This window comes from Rhincodon typus, chromosome 8 (genome assembly GCF_021869965.1).
Source record: "Rhincodon typus isolate 14 chromosome 8, sRhiTyp1.1, whole genome shotgun sequence".
NCBI lineage: Eukaryota > Metazoa > Chordata > Chondrichthyes > Orectolobiformes > Rhincodontidae > Rhincodon > Rhincodon typus.
Window position 1 is genome coordinate 55,949,359 of NC_063339.1, and position 26,968 is coordinate 55,976,326.

Sequence of the window (26,968 nt, forward strand, 5' to 3'; positions counted from 1 at the left end):
CAAAATGTCAGCTTTCCTGCTCCTCTGATGCTGCCTGGCCTGCTGTGTTCCTCCAGCTCCACACAGTGTACCTCAGTAAGTAACTTAGTTCAAATATAAACAACATTGGAAAAATTCAGCATGGTTGGCAGAAATACGGCTGTTCTTTGGAACTAAAAAGGCGTAGAAATGTGATGGATCACAAGACATAGGAGGATAGGGAGGCCATTCAGCCCAATGAATTTGTTCCACTATTCAGTGAGATCATGGCTGATTTGATGACTCTTAATTTCATGTTCGTGCCTTTTCCCCATAATCTTTGATTCCCATACAGTTAAAAATCCATCTCAGCCTTAAAAATACTTGATGACCCAGCCTCAACAGCCCTCTGCAGTAAAGAATTCCACAGATCCACACCCTCTGATTAAGTGTGCTACCCCTTATTCTGAGATTATGCCCTCTGATCCTAAACTCTTCTACAAGGGGAAACAACCGTTCTGTGTCTGCCTTGTCAAGACCCCGAAGAATCTTGTATGTTTCAATTAGGTCAACTCTCATTCTTATAAACTCCAATGAGTGCAAATCCAACCTTTTCAACCTCTCCTCATAAGACAGTCCCTCCATACCTGACATCAGCCTACAGAACCCTCCCTGGATGCCTCAAAGGTAAGTATTTAGTTCCTTACGTAATGGGCCCAAAATTGTTCACAGTATTCTAGCTCTGTTCTGACTAGTGCCTTGAATAATTTTAGAAAGATCTCCCTATTTTCAGACTCCATTCCCTTTGAAATAAAGGCCAACATTCCATTTGCCTTCCCTATTACCCAATGAACTTGAATGTTAGCCTTTTGTGATTCAGACATAAGGACTCCCAAACCCCTCTTTTCTGTAGCTTTCTTCAGCCTTTCTCCATTTAAATAATATTCAATTCTCTATTCTTCCTGCCAAATCCCATAACCTCACCTTTTCACACATTATGTTCTAACTGCCAAGTTTTTGCCCACTCGCTTAATCTGTATATCCTTCTGCATACTATTTGTGTCATTCTCACCACTTGCTTTTCTACCTATTTTTGTGTCATGCACAAATCTGGCTATAGTACATTTCCTTTCTCCATCCAAGTCATTAACATATATTGTAAATAATTGTGGCCCCAGCACTGATCCCTGTGGGATACCACTGGTTACAGGCTATCATTCTGAAAATGTCCCTTAGCCAATCCTCTATCCATGCCAGTAGGTTACTTTCGACACCATGAGTTTTTGTCTTACTAAGTAGTTTAATCTGCTTGTTACCTCCTCAAAGAATTGTAGTAAATTTGTCAGGCATGATTTCCCCTTAATGAAGCAATGCTGACTCTGCCTAATCATATTATGCATTTCTCAATGTGTTGCTAATACATCCTTTATAACACAGTCTAACATTTTCACAATGACAGATGTTAAGTGGCCTGTAGTCACCTGTTTTTGTCTCCTCTTCTTTTTAAATAAAGGTATTACATTGGCAGTTTTCCAATCCTCTAAGATTTTTCCAGAATCTAAGGATTCCTGGAAGATTGCTATGAGTGCATCCACTATCTTTGCAGTCAATTCCTTTATATCCTAGGACACATCACATCAGATCCAGGGGACTTATTGGTCTTCAGCCCCATTAGATTTTCCTAGCAGTTCTTTCTCCAGTGACAGTTATTGTATTTATTTCCTCTCTTCCTTTTCCCCTCAAATATTTAGTGATTTTGGAAAGCTATTAATGTCTTCTACACAGTATTTCTTCAACTTCCCTGGCAATTACTGATTCTCCATTATTATTTCACCAACATCATTTTCTGAGTCACCTTTGGCTTCTCTCTTCCTTTTTATATATTTAAAGAAGCTCTTGCTATCTGTCTTGATATTATTTGCAAGTTTACATTCAATATTTATTTTGTCTTCTATTACTCTTTGGTTGTCTTTGTTGGTTTATAAAATGTTCCTATCCTTTGGTTTACCACCAGTCTTTGCCATATTACATGTTCATTTCTTTTAATTTGATGCTCGTCTTAACTTCCCTGGTTTACCATGGATGGCTTGTCCCCTTCCTAGAATCCTTCTACCTCACTGGAATATGACTTTGCTATGAGCCATGAACTATTTTCTTAAATGTCTGGTATTGTTTTCAACTGTCTGTGCAACTAAACTCCTTTGCCAGCTTACTTCAGCCAGCTCTGTCTTCATTCCATTGTAATTGTCCTTTTTTAGGCATAGCATAGTTGTTTCCAATGCAAGTTCCTCACCCTCAAAAGGAATGCTAAATTCTACCAAGTTATGGTCACTGTTTCCTAGGGGATCTTTTACTCTGGCATAATTTATTAAACTTGCCTCAGAACACATCACCAGATCAAAAATCTCTGGTTGGATCCACAACATATTGTTCTATGGGTTTTATGCTGTTGAAGTAGGGAGCAAGGGGAATTGAACAAAAGAAAAGGTCTCAGACAGTTTAGAGGGTAAAAGAGATTAAATCAAAGAAGTAACGTAACAAAAGGAACTTGAAGTGTTAATGGTTGTGGTAAAGAAACAATGCATTGGTCCTGAGGTAATGGTAGAATAATGAACAACTGTCCCAGAGGGAAAAACAATAATACTTGGAAATCAACGTACTAGTCATATTAGAATGCCATTTTGAAGTATACAAGATGAGTTGGCCCAGTATGTGTCATTTGCAAATTTTGCTGCTTTCATCTTCTCGACTGTCAGCAAAACAAGAAAAGAATATACAGACTGGCACTTGACAACAAAAAAATCAAAATGGAGGATGAAGTTCATGATATGAAGTTTTTGAACTCAAAGTTGATTCCAGAAAGCGGTAAAATGTCTAGGCAGAAAATGAGGTGTTATTGTTTGAACTTGCCTTCTGCTTCACTGGAACTTTGCAATAGGCCAAGGACAGAAACGTGAGCATGAGAACAAGTGGTGAAAAAAAAACAACTGGAAGGTTAGGGAGTGAGCAGAGTTGTTCTGCAAAGTGGCCACACAGACTACCTAAAATAGTAGCAACCATGTTGTGAGCATAATTACAATATACAAAATTGAAAGAAGTCCCCTCTCCCTTCCCGTAGCATGTCCATGCCATCATAGAAATTGTAATACCTGTCCTTTCCGTTCCTCTCTCTTTGCTGTTCAAAGACCCATATGCTCTTCCAGTTGAACCACCAATTTACTTGTATTTCTTTTAATTTTTTATGCCTTTTATAAGTGATATAAATGTGTAACAATTGGCAGTTGATCATTATTATAGAAGGACTAAGTTATTTTGTTCTGCTTATGTGCAGCTTTGGTATTGTACTTAATGTGGCTTACAGTGCATCATCCTTTATATTGGGGGGATCAAACAGAGACTGAGTGACCATTTTGCAGGACACCTCTTCTCAGTGAATGACATGTCCCTGACATTCAGTTACTTATGATTTTAATTTACCCTATTCCCATTCTCAATTTCACCCTTAGCCTGATGCAATATTCCAGTAAAGTCCACTATGAAAGAAAACACCTCAGTTTCTGATTAGGCGCTCCTCTTTTCCATTTGTCCTCCATTATCAGTTATGAAGAATCATATTGGACTCAAAACATTAACTCATTTTCTCTCTCCAAGATGCTGTTGGACCTGCTGAGCTTTTCTAGCACTTTCTGTTTTTCTTTCAGCTATCCAGCAACTCAAGTATTTTGCTTTTATTTAGTAAGTAATTTAACTCAAATACTTTTGTCAATCTTCTTCAGAAATTTCAATGGAGGAGAGTCATCCTGTTTCTGCAAGGGACCTGGAGACCCTTCAGACACACAATGAGAAGGCAGTAGGAGCAAATAACTGGTGAATTAATGCTTTAAGATTAGTGTTGAGTTAAAAGCGCAACATGCAAATGAGTCAAGGTCCAGGATATCTTGTGACCAGAGGCTAGTGTCACTCTGTGTTGCAGCACTATAGACAAAGGATGTGTATATAGTTTACTCTGTCCTGCCTATATTCATTTTAGCCATAAATAAAACTATATGAGATCCTCAAGCAAAGGGAATCCATATATCTCATTTGTGTTGTGAATAGATAACATAGTGTGCAAAAAATTAAGTCAAAGTCATGAAACAAACTTGAAGATCACAGGGACAGACATCAAACAAGATTCAAAAACAGTTCTAGAAAGTCACATCATGCATACACAGAGGTCTCATAGTACAGACCCCAGAAGAAAATAAGGCTTTTTTCATAACTGCGAGTACCTTCAAGCTGAGCAAGTCTAAACATACTACCAGTTGATTCAATATTACACTGGTTAAAGTTTAAAGAGTTGTCAACCACCATGCCAGTGCAGAACAGAAAAAAAAATGCTAATTCAATCAAAGTAGAACAGAAAGGACTGAAATTGGGAACAATGCAGAGTAAACGGATCAAATTTTAAACAAAAATAAAGCCACACTAAGTACAATACCAAAGATGCACACAGAGCAGAAAAAAATAATTTAGTATTTCTATAATAATGAGACAACTGCAAATTGTTACACATTTATATCACTTACAAAAGGCAACAAACAGCAAAAAGATGCTTATAAAACTCCCGAGCATGAACTGGAAGACCAGTTGGATTTATGTCCTATCCAAATTCAAAGAATGGAGCTATGCTTCATAAGTTAAACCATTGCCAAATTGGATTAGCATGCTGTGAAAATAATGCTTGCAATTGGAAGTGAGAGTGCACAGAACCAATACTTCTGACTTAGCTGAAAAGGACCTAAAAGTCCCACAAAGACATGAAAAGTGCGATTTTGGAATTCATCATTTAGAATTGATGCTTTCTAGTCAACAGTCGCAGATGTAAATTCGTACACAATGCTGTCATAAGTGCATGGAAAGTGATTTTTCACAGGCCAAACTGTCAGAATGGTGGCAGTCATTGGTCATTATTTCAATGTTAATTGACGTTTTCCAAAGATACGTTTCAGAAAAAAAGGTCACAATATTGACACGCTACGAGAAAATGGCAGAATGTATGAAGCCATTGTAGTTAATTGTATTTACGCTGTAGCCAGGATATAAAAAGCAAGCAAGCTGTGTGTTAAGTGAAGCTTATCATGCCCACCATAAATCTGTCATGCAGTCCAAGATCTGTGCAAAGCACATTGTGCAAAAAGATACTGGCCTGCCTATATAAGAAATCTGGCTCCAAAGATGCAGCCAGAAGCTCTGTACAGTGATATCAAACAGAAGGCAGGTGCAGCAACACCATGGCAACAACAAGAAGGAGGGAGCCACACAAATGCCAGCCAATACACAAAGTTCATGGCAAGAAAGACCAGAGATAACCCACTGTGGAACAACTTCCAATTGGAAGACAAACATATTGTGAATGAAATGCATTGTGTAGACAAAGTCAGGAAACTTCCCACAGTCACCATAATTTACCTAAGAAAACTGGAAAGCACACATTCAAAACCAAGATTGACACACTGGAGCGATTGCAAATATACCACCAGTCTGAATTCTGAAGGACACGTACCAGATCATTGGAAATCAATAATAGAACTGACAACTGTAAAACTAATTGCATACAATATGTCACCATCAGTTGCATTGGCAGATGACATTCAACAGTGTCATTAAAATCACAAGTTGTAAATTACATAATCATGCACCTCTTATTTTTCCCTTCCCTCACTATCGCCCAATTGTTGTACCTTTTTCCCTTCCAGGTATCCAAGAAGAATTAGAGAAGAGAGTGATCATTCTGGCATACTCGTAGTTGATATCACATTGCAGGCATTTGTTCAGATATTGGCACTCCACATATCTTAGAGAAGAGATTGGAGGTGGGATTTGCATGTGGTGAGACATTAGGCACAGAGATTTTCTGCCAGGATGGGTGATAAGGATGGTACAGGTGTCAGCTGAGCAGAGGGCAAGGTTCCACATGGGTTCTGCAGCAAAGAATTCAATTTTTATGTGCCAGGTGACAGAAGAAGTCTGATACACAACAATATACCTCATGGATTGAAAAGCCTGTCCAAATGACTGCAGCAAAAATTATGTAATAGGAACAGATTTAGAACCACTTTGGGAGACTCGGGTATGCAATATCTTGAAACCCATCTTTACCAACACGGAATTTGGGGCTGCTGGTGGCAGGGTTGGGGGCGTGGGGAATGCACCAATATACTTGTGAATGTAACCACAATGTAATGTTTGATGATCAATGTTTCTATGTTTATTGCAGCACATGCAGCCTCCAACAAGAGTGGAATCCTGACTGGAATCTATTGTCATCCAAGCTTTGCTTGTTACTGTTCAAACGGGTATCACATCAGTCCAGTGATTGGTCCTCCAACAGTTTACTAGCATTGCTAAAGCATTGCTCAAGGGCAATGCCGGGAACTCCATGAAGCATGGACCTGTTGACATCTCCCAGAATGAACACATTCCTGCTCCGTTCCCTTCCCTTCCTTAGTGGCCATTACAGAAACTTGGGTAACTCAGAGACAGAAATGGTTGTTGGAAGTTCCGGAATTTAGATGCTTTAAAAGAAATAGGGAGGGTGGTAAAAGAGGCAGGGGAGTAGCATTGCTAGTCAGGGCTAGCATAGCAGCTACTGAAAGGCAGTTCGAGAATGATATGTCTACAGAGTCAGTTTGGGTTGAGGTCAGGAACAAGAAAGGAGCAGTCACTTTGTTGGGGATTCTTTATAGACCCCCTTATAGTTGCAGAGAAGTGGAAGAGCAGATTGGGAGGCAGATACTGGAAAGGCAGTTAGTCTTACTTCAGTAGTGGGCAAATTATTGGAAAGGGCTCTGAGAGATAGGATTTATGATCACTTGGATAGGTACAGTTAGATTCGTGATAGTCAGCATGGATTTGTGAGGGGTAGATCATGCCTCACAAACCTTATTGAATTCTTTGAAGAGGTGACCAAACATGTGGATGAAGGTAGAGCGGTGGATGTGGTGTACATGGATTTAAGTAAGGTGTTTGATAAGGTTCCCTATGGTAGGCTCATGCAGAAAGTAAGGAGGCATGGGATAGGGGGAAATGTGGCAGATTGAATTCAGAATTGACTGACCCTTAGAAGACAAAGGGTGGTAGTGGATGGAAAATATTCAACATGGTGCTCAGTTACGAGTGGTATACCACAAGGATTCTGGGTCCTCTTCTATTTGTGATTTTTCTAAATGATTTGGACGTGGGAGTGGAAGGATGGATTAGTAAGTTCACGGACAATACGAAGGTGGGTCGAGTTGTGGACAGTGCAGAGGGCTGTTCTAGGTTACAAAGGGATATTGATAGGATGCAGAGCTGGGCTGAGAAGTGGCAGATGGAGTTTAACCCTGAAAAGTGTGAGGTGATTCATTTTGGAAGGACAAATTTGAAAGCAGAATACAAGGTTAACGGAAAGACTCTTGGCAGTGTGGAGGAGCAGAGGGATCTCGGGGTTCATGTCTTTTCCTTAGGTTGGGGGAGTTCAAAACTATAGGACATATTTTTAAGATGAACGAAGAAAGATTTCAAAGGAACCTGAGGGGCAACCTTTTCACACAGAGGGTGGTTCATATGTGGAATGAACTGTCAGTCACAATATTTAAAAGACATTTGGATAGGTACATGAATAGGAAAGGTTAAGAGGGATATGGACCAAACAAAGGCAAGTGGGACTAGTTTAGTTTGGGAAACTTGGACAGCATGGATGAGTTGGACTGAAGTGTCTGTTTGCTGAATGACTCCATGACTCTATGACTCTGCCTCCTTAAATGTCTGCCATTGCTTGTTTACTGTCAATCCTGCTAATCTATCTGTCCAGTTCACTTTAGTAAATTCCATCCTTATTCTATTGTAATTCTCTTTATTTAAATTAAACACAGTTACTTTCAACCCAGGTTTCTTATTCTCAAACTGAATATTAAATTCAAATTTGCAAACAACACAAAAATAGGTGGAAAGGCAGGTTGTGAGAAAGATGCAAGCAGTTTACAGAGATACAGATAAGTTAATTAAGTGGGCAAAAAGTTGATAAAATGGAGTATAATGTGGGAAAATGCAACAAGAAAGGGGACATGGGGGTACTTGTTCATGAAAGCTGGTATGCAGGGGCAGCAGGTAATCAGGAAGGCTAATGAATGTTCGCCCTTATTTCAAGGAGGTTGGAGTTTAAGAGTAGGGAAGTCTTACTGCAACTGTACAAGGTGCTGGTGAGACCAATCTGGAATAGTGTGAGCAGTTTTAATCCCCTTATTTTAGGAAAGATATCATTTATTTGGAGGCAGTTCCGGGAATGTTCACTAGGATGGTCCCTGGTATGCAAAGATCGTCTTCTAAGCAAAGGCTAAACAGGGTGGGACTCTACTCATTGGAGTTGAGAATAATGAGAGGTGATCTCATTGAAACGTATAGGATTCTTAAGGAAACGTCGGCTTTCCTGCTCCTCTGATGCTTCTTGGCCTGCTGTGTTCATCCAGCTCTACACCTTGTTATCTCAGATTCTCCAGCAGGAGCAGTTCCTACTATTTCTAGGATTTTAAAGGGTTTTGATAGGGTAAATGCTGAGAGAATGTTTTCCCTCATGTTAGAGTCTCGGACCAGAGAGCACTGACTCAGAATAAAGGGGGCCAATTTAAGACTGAGATGAAGAAGAATTTCTTCTTTCAAAGGGGTGGGAGTCTTTTGATAATTCTTCCCACAGAGAGCTGTGGGGGTAGAATCCTTATGTATATTTAAACCTGGAATAGATTCTTGACCAGTAGGGGAAGAAAGGGTTACATGAAAAGGACAGAAGAGTGAACACAAGAAATGTCAGATCAGCCACAATCTGAACAGCCTATTTCTGTTCCTATTTCTTAGGGTCTTATGGTGGCAGCAAGGCTTTTTTTATATGTATGCTGCACACATCTGAGTGGGATGTGCCCCCAAGTCATAAGCTACATTATCAGCATAAGAGGATGCAAGACAACAAGGTGCAGGGCTGGATGAACACAGCAGGCCAAGCAGCATCAGAGGATGCATTTGTGGCTACTGATGTTTTCTGATTTCAGTGACTACCTCTGTACTGAAGTGAAGACACCTCAAATGAATTTGCGCACTGTTGAGTGTCAGTTGGAGAATTTCTCCCCAAATGCATTGAGTGGATTTGGTGTTCTGTTGAGAGGCTATTTTCCCTCTATCTTGTGTCTCTTCAAGCAAATGTCCTGCCCTTTGTGGTTTTTGCCCATACTCCATTCCAAGAGGAATGCTGTCAAGTGCACTCACATCATGAGCAATTGGTTTGTGCAGAGACTTTGAAGTTAGTAAAAAGTACCTCATCACCTGCTTAACCACTTCTAAGAATTGAAACAATTATGGTAAGTACCAGAGATGTGTAGAATTGAGAAAGCCAGAAGAAATTGTTTATCCTGTTTGGAGTTGATGATCCCCTTAATTAGAGGTGGTGGGTGGTAGAGAACAGAGTATCCTTCATGTCCCTGAAGGTGCTCAGCTGTTCAGGCTTAAGAGAGCGTGTCAGTTCAAATGTAGAGCACCAAAACTGTAGTGCTAGCATCAGATCTGCATGATGTAAGGATGTGCCTACTCTGCATCCTTCTGGTGGCTGTTAAGTGTGCACATGGGCAAATGTCTTGACTGAGGTGTCTGTGTGTGTGTGTGTGTGTGTCTGTGTGTATGTGTGTGTTTCCCTTATAACTCTTCAAAAATCCCTAACATGACTACCACAAAATCCCTAACATGACTACCACAAAGCACAATTTCTCATCAAAGACATCACGACTGAACAATGCTAAATATTTCACAAAGTCTTCACGAATTCTGAAATAAAATTGAACTTTCTACAAGAAACTCACAAATATATGTTTATAATGATATATGGTATATTAAAGCAAAACTCTAGACCCTAATTTTCATTGTTCGTTTGATATTCACAAGAAATTCATCTTTAAACAGTTCATACTTTAGTCTATAAAATGTATACTCCTTTCTTTAATAGCACTTTATAGAATGAAAATGTCACCAAATAAAACTATGAAACATCTTGTACCACATATTTTATAAAGCATAATCCTTTCCAGTAACTGGCTTGCAATAGAATTAAAGCCTATTTTAAATAAAAGTTAAAATTCCAATAGTCTGTGCTGAAATAATTCTTATGAATGATATAAACTTGTTAAACTATAATTTTAAATGTATATATATTCAAGGTTTAAAAGTAATACATTGGTGAGCTGACAAAAGTTACACTAGATAATGAAAAGTTTTAAATCAATATGTAATTTAATGAAATAGGTCCACTTAAATATTTAAAGAAAAGAGTTCTTAATCATGATAGCAAGGAATGACTAATATTAATGAAACTTATGCAAAAGTAAAACTGAAGGAAGAATGTGCGGGGCTATAGGAAGGAGATGTGGGAGTGACTCTAGGTAAATTGCTTGCAAGCCTGTGTTGTAACAATTCTGTTATTCTGTGAAATCTCTGCAGACCTTCTTTATAATAATGGTTCATTGTGAAACATCACCCACAGCTGTTCAGAATGTGCCATGTGTATATAGCTAACCAGTTCAGTGTATGATATTTTATTTACAATTGTACCAACATATCTTTTATTCTTTTGCAATAAAGTCAATAAAATCAATATTATTTTAAAACATGTCTGCCAAAGTAGCCAATAATTGGAAAATGAACAAAAGTACTGATGTGGCCAATATATCACAGGTCAGTTTTTCCAATTTTCTCTCAGCTGTCCTGTTTATCATTTTTCTACCTTACCACAACTTGTTGACTTCCCTGCATTAGTGGAACAGGAAAACATAGTGCCGAGCCTAATATTATTTAGAAAGGATTTAAGTGTAAACTATAAAAGATTTACTGATGGAAGCTGAAGAGATTTTCTATAAATGCTGTTACAACATTATATTGCTTCTGTTATCTTAATGGAAAATAATAGTTTTTGTTTGCAACACATCACGTATGATTCTGTAAAAGCTTTAAAAAAGTCACCCTGTATTGAAAATTCTGCAAGACTAATCAATAACATTAGAGACAAGGCAGCAAATGCACACTAAGTGAGAAAAACAAATTTTCTTAAAGGTCGGAGACAGCTTTATGGAAAGATTTTAAAAACATATCGAAGCAAGTGTGCTTCTAGTTCGGTACTCTATTATGCTAATGTGACAGTCTCACATTAATAAATGTACTGAAATGTACCTTATGTGAATTGTAGTAATGCGTACTGTTCACTTCTGACATTAAAAGGAAAATTTATTCTTTAGCACATCTTAAAATCAAAGCTAGAATTTTTCTAATCTGCTTAATAAAGTAGTAGCAGTATTCCACACTTTTAAAATTGACAGAAAATAAGCAGCAGAGTGGAAATTTTAAAAATGGATGGCTGAGCCCATTGTTGATTATGTGATTTTTTTTAATATTAATTGGAAAAAGTATGTCATTTCACCACAAGTACCTTCTTTATTTACATATCTGGATCTAGTTTAAATGCAAAGCAGCTGTAAATAGTTTAGACAAATTTCTTTTTCCAATAATAGCCTATTTGGTTTCACTATTTTATTAATCACCACTATAAAATAAATTTTTATCTGCATTAAATCAAGGCAGTTACAGAACTTAATTCATTATTTTGAAGATTTTGCAAGCACTAAGTTGATGTTTAAAAGATTAGTCTTCCAAATTTGTGCTGTACCATTTAAATTTCAGATATGTGATATTTTTGTTTATTCGTTCACAGGATGTTGGTTGGGCCAGCATTTGTTCCTCATTTCTAATTGCCCTGGAGAAGGTGGTGGGGAGCTGCCTTCTTGAACTACTGCTAGTCATGTGGTGTAGGTACCCCCAGTGCTGTTAGGGAAGAACTTCCAGGTTGTGTGCCTCAGTTCTGCGTTTCCATAACAGAAATTATTGAATTGAAAAGAATAAATGAAAAAAAAGCTTAATCTGAAGCACAGTGAGATTAGAAGTGAGGATGGAGGTGTGGCCAGGATGAGATGTGACATTTCCATGTGTGTTATGGGTTTTTAACCCAACCACTGAATTTGACTTCCAGATTTCCCAACTGATTAGATGGCATAATCCCTGATGATATCCATATAAGTCCATTTCAACTGTAGTGTTTAAAGGGCAATGCAATTCCAGAGGTGAAAGAAGAAAAGAAGGAACTATCAAAATGCAGTGCAGTCATTCCAAATTTGTTTCTCTTTCTCTTAGGCTTCGCTTGATACGATACTTTGGTCTAAAAGGGCCCACAATGAGAAACTGTTCCCTGGACTTAGGAAGAGAAATCATCCTAATGAAAACAAGAAAATGTGGCAGAAAATTGTTTAGGAGGGGCACAGTAGCATTGTAGTGTCACATTCCAGTACAACTACAGCACTGGCATCTACCTGGCAATGTGGAAAAGTGCCCCCAAGTGTGTCTTGTCCACCAAAATCCAGGACAAATCAAACCCAGTCAATTACTGCCTCATCGGTCCCCTCTAAATTATCAGCAATGTGGCGGAAAGGGTTGGTCAACGGTGCCATCAATGAGTTCTTAGATCGCAATAAAAACAGAAATTGCTGTGGAAACTCAGTAGGTTTGTGTTTCCATGAGAACATGGTCTCGATGTGAGGACCTGGTAACAGTATATCAAGAACTGTAATCATCTCAAGATGCCAGTTAAGGTCAGTGAATACATCTCTTACCCACGATACCATCAAGGTCTCGCACTCCTTAATGTGTCACAGTCCTATCTCATGCCCTGTCACTGGCATTCAAGACTCATATCTAAATCCAAGTATTCCATTTAACTTCCAAACATCTAACCATGCTGCTGGACTCCTGAATGCTATGAAAGAGATGCTGCTCTGAAACAGAGGGGTACTGAGAACATTGAGGATAAAGATGTGATCCTGTCTTATGCCCCTTCACAACTCTCAGCTGACCTTCATCTATCTGTCTGGTTTATAGATGTGATATGGACCTCTTGTTTTCCAACCCCAACACTCCATTTTCCATCATGCAAACTCTACCCTTCTGAGTTCTTCTTTCAGAAACTTAAGAATTACCATTCCATCAACCAAAGAAGCCCAAGAAAGAAGGGAAAGAACAACAGCACAGCACTAATGAAGAACCTCATGAATTATTCTGACACTTGCAGGCACTGTTCTTGACTTGGATACTTGTAAAGTATCTGCATATGAAAAGTGATGTGGGCTATATCTGCTACAACAAGCCAGGGGTAAAGGATGGTTCATTTTGCCAACACAAAAAAGGTAAATTAGCAGATGAATAATGACATAGAGGCCTTAAACATGAACATTGATAGGAATGCCTTGTAGAAGAGGGCTGAATGGCATCACAATAAGATACTGGATCCATTGGCTAGCCTGCCAAACAGCCTTCTGTTATTGTCAAAGAGAATAGCTGAATCTGGATCTGGGGATTGTGCAGAGTTTGCCTGTTCTGCAGCCTTGTTTCAATCACCTTGTTGTTCTGTAGACGTAATCACTATTGCACACACTCCTTATGTTAATTTCTTTCATAGAAGGAGGCCATTCATAGATCCTGAGGAACAAGCTTTGACAGGATCAGACAATCACCAAAACATCTCCAGGAATGCTTTCAAAATCATTGTAACAGAAAATATTATCAAAATGTATCCTACCTAAAATCTGGGTGTCTCACTCTTTAAATATTGTAATGTAGATCTCATTTTCAGCTTTACACTTCTTTTGATAGGAGTACAAAATGCAGGCTTGATCCCATGTTCACAGTCCAAATTTGGGAATCTGGTGTTCAATATCAGGATAGTGTCAAATCAACATTCTCCATTGCAGGCAGGGGATCCCTTTATGCATAATCCTAAACTCAGAGAACTGCACTACACAGGAAGTTGCTAGAAACAAAGCTGAATTCTTAGCAGATGGAATATAATGTGAAAATGTAGGTTATGCACTTTGGTAGGAAGAATAGAGGAGCTAAATATTATTTAAATGGTGAAAGACAGCAGAAAGCTGCAGAGAAATTTGAGAAACTTCTTTTTAATTCACCCATGGAAAGTGAGCTTCACTAGCTGGACAGACTAGCCTGGCCCTAGTTGCCCTTGAGAAGTTGGTGGAGAGCTGCCTTCTTGAACCACTGTTCAAGAAGGTGTCTCAGTGGTTAGCACCGCTACCTCACAGCACTAGGGACCCAGGTTTGATTCCAGCCTTGGGTGACTGTCTTTGTGGAGTTTTCATGTTCTCCCAGTGTCTGTATGAGTTCCCACTGGGTGTTCCGGTTTCCTCCCACACTCCAAAGATGTGCAGGTTAGATGGTTTGGCCATGCTAAAATCTCTCGTAGTGTCAAGGGATGTGCAGTCTAGGTGGATTCGCCATGATAAATGTGGGGCTATTGGGATAGCTTTAGGGGCTAGGTCTGGGCGGTTTGCACCTTGGAGGGTCGATGCAGACTTGATGGTTGAATGGCCTCTTTCTGCACTTTAGGTATTCTATGATTCACTGCAGTCCACATGCTTTGGTTAACCCACAATGCTCTAAGGGAGGGAATTCCAGGATTTTGAGCCTGTGACAGTGAACAAACAGTGATATTTTTCCAAGCCAAGATGTTGAGTGGCTTTGAGGAGAACTTGCAGGTGGTGCTGTTTCCATGTATCTCTTGCCCCTGTCTTCCTGGAAGTGGTCATGGATTTGGAAGGTACTGCTAAGGATCTTTGATGAATTTCTGCATTTTATCTTTTAGATAGTACACACTGCTGCTATTGAGCATCAGTGATGGATTGAATATATGCCTGTGGACATGGTGCTCATCAAGTGGGCTGCTTTGTCCTGGGTGGTATAAAGCTTCTTGTGCTTTGTTGAGCTGCACCCATCCAGGCAAGTGGGGAGAATTCATCACACTCCTGACTTATGCCTCATGGATAGTGGACAGGCTTTGGGGAGTCAGGAGGTGAGTTACTCATTGCAATATTCTTAGACTCTGACTTACTCTTGTAGCTGTTATGTTTATGTGGTCATTGATAACTCACAAGCGTGTCGATAGTCAGGGATTCAGTAATGATAACACCAGTAAATATTAAGGGGCAGTGGGTAGATAGTCTCTTATTGACGATGGTCAGTGCCTGGCATTTGTGTGGCACAAACATAACTTTCCACTTGTCAGCCTAAATCCGGATTTTATCCAGACCTTGTTGCATGTGAACATGGACTGCTTCAGTATCTGAGGAGTCACGAATGGTGCTGAACATTGAGTAATCATTGGTGAACATCCCTACTTCTGACCTTATCATGGAAGGAAGGCCATTGATAAAATTACTGTAAGATGTTTGGGCCCAGGACTCTACCCTGGGGAACTCCTGCAAAAGTGTCCTGGAGCTGAAATGACTGTCCTCCAACAACTACTTCCTATGTGCCATGTATAACTCTAACCAGGAGAGTTTATCCCCTAATTCCTATTGATTCCAGTTTTGCTAGGGCCCTTGATGACACACTCAGTCAAATGAGGCCTTGATGTCAAGGGCTGTCACTCTCACCTCACCTCTGGAATTCAGCTCTTTTGCCCATGTTTGAACCAAGGCGATAATGAGGTCAGGAGCTGAGTGTAACTGGTGGAACCCAAGCTGGAGTGTCACTGAACGGGTATTGCCTAGCAGGTACAGCTTGATAGCACTGAAGACGACACCTTTCATCTCTTTACTGATGATTGAGAGTAGACTGATGGGGCGGTAACTGGCTGGGTTGGATTTGTCCTGCTTTTTGTGTGTAGGACATACCTGGGCAATTTTCCACATTGTTGGGTAGATGCCAGTGTTGTAGCTTTATTGAATGAGGTTAGTTGGTGAGTATCAAGTTCTGGAGTATATGTTTTCAGTACTATTGCCAGAATTCTGTCAGGGTCCATAGGCTTATACAGTCATAGAGTCATTGAGTAATACAGTACAGAAACAGACCCTTCGGTCCAACTTGTCTGCACTGACCAGGCATCCCAATTTGACCTTGTGCCATTTTTAAAAAATTCATTAATGGGATGAGGGTGTTGCTGCTAGGCAGCATTTATTGCCATCCCTAATTTCCCAGACGGCAGTTCAGAGTCAACTACATTGCTATGGGTCTGGAGTCACATGTAGGCCAGACCAGGTAAGGATAGCAGTTTCCTTCCCTAAAGGACATTAGTGAACCAGATGGGTTTTTCCCGACAACTGACAGTGGATTCATGGTCATCATTAGACTGTTAATTCCAGATATTTTTATTGAATTCAAATTCCACCATCTGCCATGGTGGGATTCGAACCTGGGTCCCCAGGACATTATCCAATTAGCAGCCCAGTGCTAATGCCACTAGGCTATCACCTCCCCTAGTTTGTGAGCATTTAGCCCATATCCATCTAAACCCTATTCATATACCCATCCCGATGCCTTTTAAGTGTTGTAATTGTACCTGCCTTCACCACCTCTTCTGGGAGTTCATTCCATACACGCACTGCCTTCTGTGTGAAAAAATTGTCCCTTTTAAATCTTTCCCCTCTCACCTTAAACCTATGCCCTCTCGTTTTGGACCTTAGCTATTCACCATATCTATGCCCCTCATGATACTACAAACCTCTACAAAGTCACCCCTCAGTCTCTGACACTCCAGGGAAAAACACCCTAGCCTATTCAGCCTCTTGCTTTAAGTCAAACCCTCCACTCTCGGCAACATCTTTGTAAATCTTTTCTGTACCTTTCAAGTTTAACAACATTTTTCAAATAGAAGGGTGACCAGAATTGTATGCAGTATTCTAAAAGTGGCCTCACCAATGTCCTGAACAGCTGCAACACAACATCCCAACTTGTACACTCAATGTTCTGACCAATGAAAGCAAACTTTGCACTATTCATTGTCTCCAACTGTTTCTTGATATCATGTGGAGTGAATCAAATTGGCTGAAGACTGGTATCTGTAATGCCAGGACCATTGGAGGAGGGTGAAATGGATCATCCAATCAGCACTTCTGAATGAAGATTGCTACGAATACTTCAGGCTTATCTTTTGCACTGATGTGTTGGGCTCTTCCAGAGAATTGGTACATTTGTGGAATCTCCTCATCTGGTGAGATTTTTTAAAGTGCCCACCACCATTCACGACTGAAAGTGGCAGGACTGCACAGCCTAGATCAGATTAGTTTTGTTGTTGGATTGCTTAGCTCGGCCTATCACCTGCTGCTTATCCAAGTAGTCTTATTTGGTAGCTTAACCAGTTTGACAGCACATTTTTAGGTGAGCCTGGTGCTGCGCCTGGAATGCTCTCCTGCTATCTCCATTGAACCAGGGTTGATCCCCGGCTTGATGGTAATGGTTGAGTGCGGGATATGCCGGGCCATGAGGTTGAAAATTGTGCTGGAGTACAATTCTGCTGCTGTTGATGGCCCACAACACGTCATGGATGTCCAGTCTTGAGTTGCTAGATCCGTTTGAAGTCTGTCTTATTTAGCACAGTGATATTGCCGCATGATGGAGAATATTCTCCATATGAAGGCAGGGCTTTGTCTCTACAAGGACTGTGTTGTCATACTCTTACCAATATTGTCATGGACAGATGCATCTGCAGCCAGCAGATTGGTAAAGTTGAGGACAAGTGTGTTCTTCATTCTTATTGGTTCCTTCACTACCTGCTGCAGACCCAGTCTAGCAGCTATGTACATTAGGAACCGACCAGCTCAATCAGCAGTGCTGCTGCCGAGCCATTTTTGATGATAGACACTGAAATACCACATCCCGAGTACATTTTGTGCCCTTGCCATCCTCAACGCTTCCTCCGAGTGTTGTTCAACATGGAGAAGTACCAATTCATCAGTTGGGGAAGGAAGGTACTTGGTAATGAGCAGCAGATTTCCTTGCCCATGTTCAACCTGAAGCAATGAGACTTCATGGGGGTCTGGCATCAAGATTGAGCATTCCCTCAGCAACTCCCTCCTGTCTGTATGCCACTGTGCCGCCACCTTTGCTGGGTCTGTCCTGCCAGTAGGACAGGAAATATCCACGGATAGTGATATGTCTGGGACATTGTCTGTACATTATGATTGCATGAGTACAACTGTGTTAGGCTGTTGCTTAACTCATTTGTGAGACACCTCTCCCAATTTTGGCACTGGCCCCATACTTCAGTAAGGAACATTTTGCAGGGTCAAAGAGCTGTTTCTGACATTGTCTTTCTAGTGCTTAGGTTGATGTCAGGTGGTCATTCAATTTCTTTGTTGACTTTTCATAATGAGTGAACCAACTGAGTGGCTTGCTAGGCCATTTCAGAGGGCAGTTGTGAGTCAAACATTGCTGTGGCCCTGGAGTCAAATGTAGGCCAGACCAAGTGAGGATGGCAGATTTCCATGAAAAAGCAAGGATTGTTGAAGAGATTATTGTACCTTTTAAAGGCTGGTTATTAACTCTCATTGCAAGTGCTAGTTACACTGCTGTTTGTTAAAGCTGTGGGGGTGACTGCAGACAATCTGGAACCAGGTGGTGTGCATGAAGGGTGATTTGGCTATTCACAATTGGTCTGTAGAGTGGTGACCCAGTCGTCAATGAAAAAGGTCTTCTGCCTGTCAATAACTATGAAATTGACTCCCAGATAGCTGAGCGTCTTATGGACGTTAATGTTAGGGCATTTGTACCTTTGGAAAAGAAAGCAATGTATTTCTCTCTGCAGTTTAAAAGTATCCAAGGCCAGTTTGTTTCATCTCATCAGTTGTTGTAAGCTGTGGCTTTCAATGAATAAACCAGAGACCTTGTCACTTATGAACCAGTTGCTCTGTGCCTCCTGTAAGCATGTGCAAATATCTGGAGAAAGATCAAGAAAGCCACGAGTCCTGGCAAGCCAAAAGGATCACTACAGTGAATCCATTGGACAGGGGCCATGAAACGCCTTCCCTGTTTTCCCTCCATCCATATGACTGTTTGTTCTGGCGCATATGGGGAATTTTGTAGCGGTTTATAGAGTTTTAAAGGATAGAGTTATATGTCAACGGTTCATAATTATTTACCTGTAGCAATTATCTATTTATTTGTAAAGAATAGTAATTCTCGTTAAGTAAAGCAAGAAGCAAATTAAGTAAAGAATCTGGTCTGTGCTTTCTGTCAACTCAGACCTGAAAAGTGAAGTAAATTACGGAATTTTGCATACTTTCTCAAAATCTTCAACTTTTGTGATGACTCCATAAATAATGGGGCTTGATTTCCAGTGTTCTACCCAGTGAGGCAGGATCACCCCTAAGAATTGTTCATGATTTGACCAAGAGGTGATGATTGGCAGTCATTAAGAATAATCACATTCTAACCAGGGTAATTATGCTATAAACTACTAGACTTACAAGTGTAACAGGTGATTAATGTGCAAAAGCAGCAAAGTTTTGAAAGTCCTAAGATTTAAGCACAAGATGTTGTTTTCACAAAACTAGTGGAAAAGTGGTCAGTGATTTGTGACAATGCACAATTCATGTTGTATTTTTTCTTTGCTACAAAATTATGGCTGATCTCTACATAAATAAAGATGTGTATCAACCAGTTTTTTTTAGCATAAAATTCAGTTTTTGCAGCATTCTTCCCAGTACAATCTTCAGGACTCAGGGCTTCCAACCCTTCTTTCTAGTGCAATGTACTACCAACAGAATTACTTGGAGCATGTCAGAGCAATGGAAATAGCCAGGTGTATACAATGGTGTAAGTGCAGAGGTATACTGCAGAGGGTGCTAGCAAGCACCCAGCAGGGTCCTGAAAAGAAAAAAAAATCAACACTATCATGTAATTGATTATTCAGAACCTCTTCTATTTAACACTGACAAAGCTGAAATCATTCTGTTTTTATAAAAGCAAGGAATAATTTGCATTTATATACCATTTTATTACGTCTTTGAGGATATCCTAAAACACTTCACAACAAATTACTTTGAACTGCGATGTATTCGAATGCAGCAACCATTTTGCACACACCAAGGTCAGAAAGAACAACAATATGAATTGAACAAATAATCTACATTTTGGTAATGTGACTGGAGGAAAGGTTATTGTCCAGAACATCTGTTCTTCTTTAAATGGTGCAATGAGATCTTGAATATTTACTTAGACACACCATACTCATTGTAACCTGTCTGAGCTACATTCATCAGCTTAAATAATGCAGCTCTAAACCTATCTAAATTTAAATGGCAATAATTATAGGTGTACTCTTGTATAGGGAGCAGTCTCAACCATTGACTGGGGAGCCTGCAAGAGGCCAGCATCGCCTCTTTTGGTGAGTCCCACTGTAGTTTGTGCCATACAAATACCTAGTGGATTAGCAGTAGGCCTTCCTGTGACATGTTAAACACAAAATGCTGTTTTCACAAAGCTAATGGAATAGAGCAAATTATGCAGAAATATGCAATGATTCATAACTCATGAGGTAACTTTTCAACCTCCAAACTGAAAGCTTATTTTCAAATTAACAAAGAACAATATTAGTCACATGTGTATTTTTGATGAAAATGTGATCTTGATCAAGGAACCTAGGGACAAAATTCCATCTGCTGGGAGCTATCACCCTATCAGAGGCTGATAACTCTCTGTACTCAGCAATGGCACCAGGGAGGCTGCCTGTAGTATATCCACACAAGGCCTCACTTCAAAATAGGACCTATGCACAGGTAAATGATGATGGAAGTCGAATTGCAGGAGGGGAGGGTGACTTTCAGCAGTTACCTCCCCCCCAGTGTTGGGTTCCTCAAGCAGGGCATTAAGAAACCTTGAATGAACGAACACCTCCTCATCCCCCGTGTCCTGGGAGTCCGTATATAGATATTATTTGTTATTCTCTGCACATGGCAAGCCTCTTCCTTGCCCATCACTGGGTTGATACCAGGCCATCCTTGGGCCTTCCCATTGTACACTTAATTAGGGTGGAAGCAAGATAGTGGAAGGGTCTCTAGTTGCTCCCAATCTGCCCACATATATGTGTCTGCCATGAAACTCAATGTGGTGGGGTGGGGGGGGAGCTGGTGATGGTGGTGCTGGTGGTGGTGGAATGGGAAGGTGCAAGATTTCGCTCCATTTTTCTACCTGAAAATAGCAAAATTCAAATTATCCATGGTAGCAAATGTAACCTCTCAGGTCAAAAAGGAATCGGGAACTATAAGTCAGTTATCCTGTCATAGTATTAGGAATGTGGTAGCAGTACAGTTGCAATATCACATTTTGTTTAAGCAAGATTGACCAAGATTTGTGAAAGGGAAACTGTGCTTAACAATCTTGTTCAAATTTATCAGAATGTAACTAGCATAATGTTTAAGGGGTAACCAATTGTTTGGCGTTTTAGAAGGCATTCAATAAAGTTGTATGTAATATGTTGGTGTGCAAGACAAGGGTTTAGAGGATTGGAGATAATATGCTGACATAGAACAGGCATAGTAAGAATAAACAGCTAAATTTCAGAATACCAAGTTGCAAGCGGTGGAGTATCACAAAAATCAGTGCCTGGGCCTCATGGAGTTATAATTTACAACAATGCTCAGATGGGGAACCAAATATTGAAGTTTTCCAAGGATATAAAGTGAGTTGTGACATTAAGTTGTGAATATACATAAAAGGGTTGCAAAGGGATACAGACAAGTTCAGGAATTGGCAAGAAGGTGACAAATGGAGCATACTGCAGGAAAATGTGAAATTAGGAAGACTGTAAAAGCAGAAAAATTTTCAAAACTGTGATGTCAACAAATTTTTAAATTCAAAGAGATTTGAGTGACCTTATACACAAATTGACAGAATTTAGCATGTAGTTGCAACAAGTAATCAGGAAAACAAATGTTATGTTAGACTTTATTACAACACGATTGGAATATAAAAGTGAGGAAGTATTGTATAACTATATAAAATTTTGCTGAGATCACACCTTGAATACTTTGTAATATTTTGATCTCCTTATCTAAGGGAGAATACATGCCTTAGAGGGAAGGAACGACAACAAAGGTTCATTAGATCATTTCTGGGGATGAAAGCATTGTCATTTGAGGAGAGCTTGAGTAGAATAGGCCTTTATTCTCTGCAGTTTAGAAAAAAAAGGTGATCTTCTTGAAATATGTAAAATTCTCAGTGGGCTTGATAGGATAGGTTCTTGACAAGGAAGAGAGGATGCTTTCCAGGGTTGAAGAGTTTAAAACCGGAGGTCACAATCTCAGGATAAGACATTGGCCCATCTAGGACAATGACATAAAGGGAGATTTCTTCACTTAGAAGGTTGTGAATCTTGAATAATTCTTAACTCTACAGTATACTCAGTTGACTACATTCATGACTGAAATTGATAAAGATTTGGGCACTTAGTTAGTCAAAGGATGGGGTAAGATGGGTAAGTGGAATTGATGAAGGAATTCAGCAATGATCTTATTGAATATTGATGAAGACTCAATGCTATATATATGGCCTACTTCTGCATCTATTTCTTTCATGGAAAAGCTTCTCCTCTTCTGTCAATACTATTCTTGAATCAGCCATCACGAGAAAATACCTTGGGATAACTCACCTTGCAGTCAGAAGAAGGGTCACTGGACCCAAAATATTACCCCTGTTTTTTCTCCACGGGTGCTGCCAGACTTGCTGAGTTTTCCCAGGAATTTCTGTTTTTGTTTCTGATTTCCAGCATTCACAGTTCTTTTTTTTTGTTTAGTGTCCACTCATCTCAATGTTGTCATTAACATTTGGAATATTTTTCCTGCCACGTGTGTGTCTGACACTAAGTCTTAATATATTGAGAATGACAGAATACATGAATAATATAGTACTTTGGTGTATTATGAATCATTCAGGAAAACACTGTTACAATGCAGACAAAAGAGATATTGCTGTAGTTCTTCTATTTTTGCTTCCTACTTCCATAACAAAAATCCCATAACAGGCATCTTATATTATAATTATTTTCATGCAAATTGGTAATATGCCATGTAACCTTTTAAAGTACTTGTTCCTTCATTTTCTAAAAACTACTTTTATTTTTGTTCACTATTCACTGCTTTTGTTTGCCATAAAACATCCATGAATTGCCATGTGTCGACCATAAAATGCATTAAAGGAACATTACTTAATCAGCTACCTTAAAATGCTGCAGTTTTTTCTGGACCTCCGTTGTCCCTTCTTTTTCTTGGAGCAGGCAGGAATTAAAGATGAAAAGCTCTGTATCTCTCATCCAACATTTAAGCTCTTTGATCCTGACCTCCAGCTGCCTCACCAGGCTACTACTTTCAGGTGACAGAAGATCACATGTTCCTGCCCCACTCGGGCCCATTACTGTGTGCTGGGTTTTCTCTCTGAGCGTTCTCTGACACAGCAAAGAAAACATCAATTAGCTTCATGCACTGTGATTTGTTTTTAAGATCGGTATTGACAAATCATCACTTATTGATAAGTGTACTGGCTAGAAACACCACTGCCTTTAAAAAAATTCCAATTAAAAATCAAGTCTCAGACATAATTCAGTGTACCTGCTGTGTAAATGAACAAAAAAATATGTTATTTCATCAATTTTTCAAATTACTGTACTGTATTAATTAAGTAAAATTAACAAACATTTAAAAACAAAAGAAGCCAAATTGAAACTGTCAGTTGGATGATAAATCCCTGCAAATTAAGCTGTCCACCCACAGCATAAAATAATCTTTGGCAATTTTGGAAGCAATAGGCAGCGCACTGGGTGTGGGAGTGTGTATAGCATCCAGATACAATGAAATCATTGTATACAAATAGTATCAGACTAATCTATTAAAAAAAATGTTAGATGAAAAATTCTGGCAAACCAGTTCCTGATACCATGGGAATACTCATAATATAAAGCCTCACAGAGGAATCCAGATTTAGCTATTGTTTTCTGCTGTGACAAATTTACCAGCAGCAGCAGACTCAATACCCTGAGAGGGGTGTTTAAAAAAAGAATTTATTGCCACTTTTTGTTCAGGAACAGTTTGCAATCATAAATTCTTCATAAGCAGAATACTTCTGAGAATGGTCTGTCTTCATAAATATACGACAGAGGACATCAATTTCATTTAATTCACAATTTGTGGCAGCACAGCAGATGCCAATGCCTTTTTTGATAGGGTTGTTTAATATGCAATTGGGATGGAGTAATATGCAGCACAGGGGACAAAATTTCCTGGATTAAACTCTATGCACCACTGATATTTTATTCCATCATTTTCTGTATCAGATTGTTCACTTGATATGAAACCAACATTAAATTATTTTCCATTGTTTTAAAACTCTTTTTAATATTAACTTTTTAGTTTCTTATGCATATGCCACTTCAAACTAAATGATGGCAATGTTAAATACTTTTTGGTTTGTTTTGATAGTTTAATGCATAACTTTCATTATGACAGAGACAAGCTGCAGAACATTCACAGCTACCCAGACTCCCTGTGTAAATTAAACCTTGTATTGTAATAAATGAAAGGGAATTGAATTCAGTCCCTTCATAAAAGCCAGAAATGGCACAAGTAGTAAAAACGTCCAGTTCTCATTTCCACTTTATTTCCATTATTTTTATTAAAAAAGTAATTTCATCATTTTTGTGTAAATTCATTTACTTAACTAAACTGTTTGAATAATGTTATGATAGATTGGGTAAATTGGAAGAGAGTCAATGAACAAAAAGGTGTAAGACCGCAATGTTTTTCCTTCCACACTGCAGTGATGTAAAGGCATGATCATTATTATTTCCTCCCCTTCTTCCATTTCTTGTCTGCTTCCCTGTTGCCACACTTCTTAGCTTAGAAGATCAGTTTAGAGGCCAAGTTAGCATAGACTGCAGATTTGTTTGTAGCTTCCATCAGCATTAAGCCTACAAGAGGTGGTGCACATGCAGAGCAAAGATGGTCATGTTAGTTTCATTGCATTATGATTCAATGTTCTGATTCTACACCATGACCTATTCAGAGCTCTGACCAAAGACTGGAAAACTGACCCAAACATCATATCTAATTAGCTATGCTGAGATGCAAGCTTTTTACTCTGAATTTGCAAACAAGGTTTTAATATTCAGGAGTAGAAGCATTAGTATGGGAGGGTCAGAACTTGAGATTTGGATCTATTATCTTACAAATCTGCAAATGCATCTATAAGTCTGCCCTCAATGTGCCTTTAATCTGTCTAAACTTTCTATGATTTTGTAGGACAGTATATGATTCAATACTCAGAAATTGTTCCAGAAAAATAATACAATACCATGGAATGAATTTTCCCAGCTCTATGACAACTGGCTGGGAGGCAAGAGGACTGATAATATTGGGAAAGGTGAAGGGAAGGGAGCCTGATGTCTTGAGCACCATATCTTGGCTCATTTGCATTTTGCCAAGTCAGAAAGCCTCACCATCATGTGGAGAGACTGCTTTTTCCCTGTTTTCTCCCACAGCTTCTTTCCAAGCTATCGTTTATTTTATTCATTCCAAAGAACTCAAACTGACTGGCCTGTTAGGCCATTTTAGAGGACAGTTAAGAGTCATTGACATTACTGTGGGTCTGGTGTCACATGTAGGCTGGATGAGGTAAATTTGGCAGATTTCCTTCCCTAAAACACATGGAAGAGGATTTTCTTTCTTGTGCCTATAGTGATTGTAATGACGTCAGCCAGGTAGACCTCATAGAATGTGAGTTCCCTGATTGGGGCTGTTAACCTGATTCAATCAGGGAGCCCTGGCTGACAGATATAAACAGGAGTGTCAGACATTCTGAGGAAGCCAGACCAATACTGGGCATGTGTAAATAAAGAGTGACTTGGTGACTCAATACTGGCTAGTGTGGTATTATTTCAGTGCCCAATGAAGACCTGGTAAGTGCAGGACCCAGCCAATAACAACTGGTGGCAGGAAAAAAAATGTAAAGAACATTATTCTTTCTCTAAGCCTGTGCTGCACCTGTTCTAGCGTGTTTAATGGACACTGGAGATGAAACATCAATCTGTATCTAACAATCTCCTTCTATCCCTTCCTTTGACTCCTGAATATGGACTTTATTCAGTATTTAACCATATGCAGCTACTGAATATGAGTGTCATATTTAAAGAAAAAGCAGCACTCCATTTAAAGACATCATGAATAGAGACACTTGAAAAAGAAATGAAACAATGGAGCTATTAAAAGAATAGTTGCATTTAGAGGACATGTGATGCGTAAGTTTAGTCATATCTCCTTGAACATATTTCTTCATGTGGCAAGGCCATGGTGAGAAGCGCTCCTTCTTCCCAGTCACTGAGAGAACAATATCAAAAAGGCAAGACAGGAGGTTACAAAGGAAATCAAAAGACATATGTTGGTTGTATGCAGATTTACATTGCTGGAAATGATTTAATGACCTGAGGAAATCTGGTACATAAGTTGCATGTTGTAATATGAAGCTTATAGCCCTCAATATCAAAAAAGTCACCAATGAAATGTGGTAAAATGTTGCCAACCCTAGCCATTTGTTATGATCAGGTACCAGAATTCATGAAGAGGCACACAGTTACATGACAGCAAAGGCCACTACTCACCATCATTGTTTTCTGCTTTTCCAAAAGTAACTAAATGGTTCGTAACAGCAGGCCCCCAAATGGCATGATGCAGGACTCAAAATTGGCACAGAATGGCAAGTGTAGCTGAGAGAGTATTGACACTGTTTGTGACTGTTTTTGCAAGTCAAGGGAGTGTGCAATATCAGCAAGTGGAGACAAATTAAGGGTAGATTTACATTAATGGCTGATTACTGAGGCGATAACAGAGCAAGAAGGAGTTTCAGCAGCATATTAAATCCCTCAGAAGCCAGATGGTAAAGAAAATGTCAATATTTCACTTAATAATAGATTTATTTACAGAATGCAATATTGCGTATGTATACTTCCTCCCTTACCAACATCCAGTATCTCAGAATACTTTCTTTATGTATGCTCAAGATACATAATTAATGCCAATATCTGTGTAACATAAGAACATATGAACATAAGAACATATGAACATAAGAAAATAATAGGAGT

The 26,968-nt window shown here is 39.4% G+C and overlaps 1 protein-coding gene across 1 annotated transcript in view; it reads right to left on the minus strand.

The window, feature by feature from the left end:
- Window positions 1-26,968, minus strand: part of akap6 (A kinase (PRKA) anchor protein 6) — a 366,422-nt gene that overhangs the window by 41,692 nt on the left and 297,762 nt on the right. Inside the window, exon 12 of the mRNA XM_048600427.1 lies at window positions 23,060-23,284. Within this exon, the coding sequence (XP_048456384.1) occupies window positions 23,060-23,284 (225 nt within the window). The remainder of the gene's footprint in view (window positions 1-23,059; window positions 23,285-26,968) is intronic.